Source organism: Terrapene carolina, unplaced genomic scaffold, assembly GCF_002925995.2.
Source record: "Terrapene carolina triunguis isolate 2854851 unplaced genomic scaffold, T_m_triunguis-2.0 Scaffold5735, whole genome shotgun sequence".
NCBI classification, from domain to species: domain Eukaryota; kingdom Metazoa; phylum Chordata; order Testudines; family Emydidae; genus Terrapene; species Terrapene triunguis.
Window position 1 is genome coordinate 532 of NW_020670086.1, and position 1,496 is coordinate 2,027.

At 42.8% G+C, this 1,496-nt stretch overlaps 1 protein-coding gene across 1 annotated transcript; it reads left to right on the forward strand.

Moving 5' to 3' along the window:
- The first annotated feature begins 286 nt into the window (after nucleotides 1–286).
- Nucleotides 287–1,479, forward strand: LOC113408281 (SRR1-like protein). The gene is made up of 3 exons (XM_026661463.2): nucleotides 287–490; nucleotides 565–663; nucleotides 1,104–1,479. Exons 1-3 carry the CDS (start codon nucleotides 287–289, stop codon nucleotides 1,257–1,259), a joined length of 459 nt encoding a protein of 152 aa, XP_026517248.1. The 3' UTR covers nucleotides 1,260–1,479.
- The last annotated feature ends 17 nt before the right edge of the window (nucleotides 1,480–1,496 follow it).

The window sequence follows — 1,496 nt, forward strand, 5'->3', positions numbered from 1 at the left end:
CTATTTTGTGCCCTACTCCCTGAGACAGCGAATCACATCAATATCCTTTCTACCAGGGAGAACTGGGCTGATCCCAGCAGTGCAGTGAGTGGGGCTTCCTTCTGGAACAGTGTGTGCTGCCTCAGCAGCAAATGTGAGGTTTAAAGATATACATTAGAACAGGAAGTATATAAGCACATCTCATACTTCGGCATTTCTGACGCCTGCCTGACATTCACTTTCTCCAGGAGCCATCCAAGAATCCCTCAGCAAATGCTTAGAGCAAGGGGGAAAAACACCAAGGTCTATGTCAGAAGTCCTGTGTTCATTTGAAAACCTGCAACTTGAATCGTCCCATCAGTCAGTTATGAAACCCAGTTCGCATTCAGGAGAGTCAGCTTGCAAAAGCAGTCACCTGCGGTGTGTATGTTATGGCATTGGAAGCTTTTCCTCTTGCGTCATTTCTCGCTACCAACTAGCATTCTTGCTTCTGTTACTGGAGAAGTTACAGGTAAGAACTATACCCTATGTTTAAATAGCTGGATGCTTGGCCCTGTAACTTCTAACACTTTTTCTTTCTTGCAGATTCCCAAAAGTCAGTGCTACATTTTTGATCCTTTATTTTCCGAATTGGAAATTAGTGTTCTGAATGACCTGGGTGTAACAGTTGTCCTGGAGAATGAGGTAAGGTGGATTAAGGCTGGGATCTCTAAAACGTAAGTAACATGTTTATTCGATGAACAGAAAAAAGGAGCACTCCAGAGAAATCAAAGCAGTCCTTCCTACATGTGCGTTTGATGTGGACATATTGCAGGGGTTTTGCCTTTCACTTAATTCTAGTCTGGTCAATTGAAAGTTTCTCCTGTAGCCCTTTTATGGTTCTGACAGAGGGTCTAAGTGTCACATTTTAGTTATGTAGCACTTCTGTGAAAGTGGCATGTTTCCCATGGCATCAACTTTTCCCTGGGCGGTGGGTTGGAACGTTCAGCCAGCCAAGAAATCTGCTGGGCTTAAACAATGTTGGGCACTTTTAAATGGCCTTTGAGTGCCACTGAGTGGGCCCTAGTGCTTTCAGAACCAGGGAAGCTGATTGAGTAATCTTAAGGAATGCTGTTTATCTGCAGGAGGGAAAACACCACATTCATGAATTCACCATCTTTTATATGATCCACTGTGGAAAAGCTTTGTATAACAATCTGCTCTGGAGTAACTGGTCTGTAGATGCGCTGTCCAAAATGATCATTATTGGGAACAGTTTTAAAGGGATTGAGGAAAGGTAGGTACCCAAAAATGATTAATGTCCTCACATCTAAGGCAGAATTTCATTCACTAACTCTCACTACAGCAGTAATCCTTTATGCTTACCTGCTTCTGTGATATCTTCACAAACACTGGAGGAGCTGTCTTTTCATGCAGAACTGAATCATCAGCGCAAATGTCTTCTGCACTTTAAGGTTTTAAGGTTCAATTTATCAACAAAGCTTTGACTTGCTGCCAAGTCTGTGGCCTTTCAGATG

What these genes read in the sequence shown, in the direction of transcription:
- LOC113408281 (XM_026661463.2), top strand. Translation starts at nt 287, where the DNA reads ATGTCAGAAGTCCTGTGTTCATTTGAAAACCTGCAACTTGAATCGTCC. An exon ending in TGTTACTGGAGAAGTTACAG is followed by an intron (nt 491 to 564) that starts GTAAGAACTATA and finishes TCTTTCTTGCAG; the next exon opens with ATTCCCAAAAGTCAGTGCTA. An exon ending in CAGTTGTCCTGGAGAATGAG is followed by an intron (nt 664 to 1,103) that starts GTAAGGTGGATT and finishes GTTTATCTGCAG; the next exon opens with GAGGGAAAACACCACATTCA.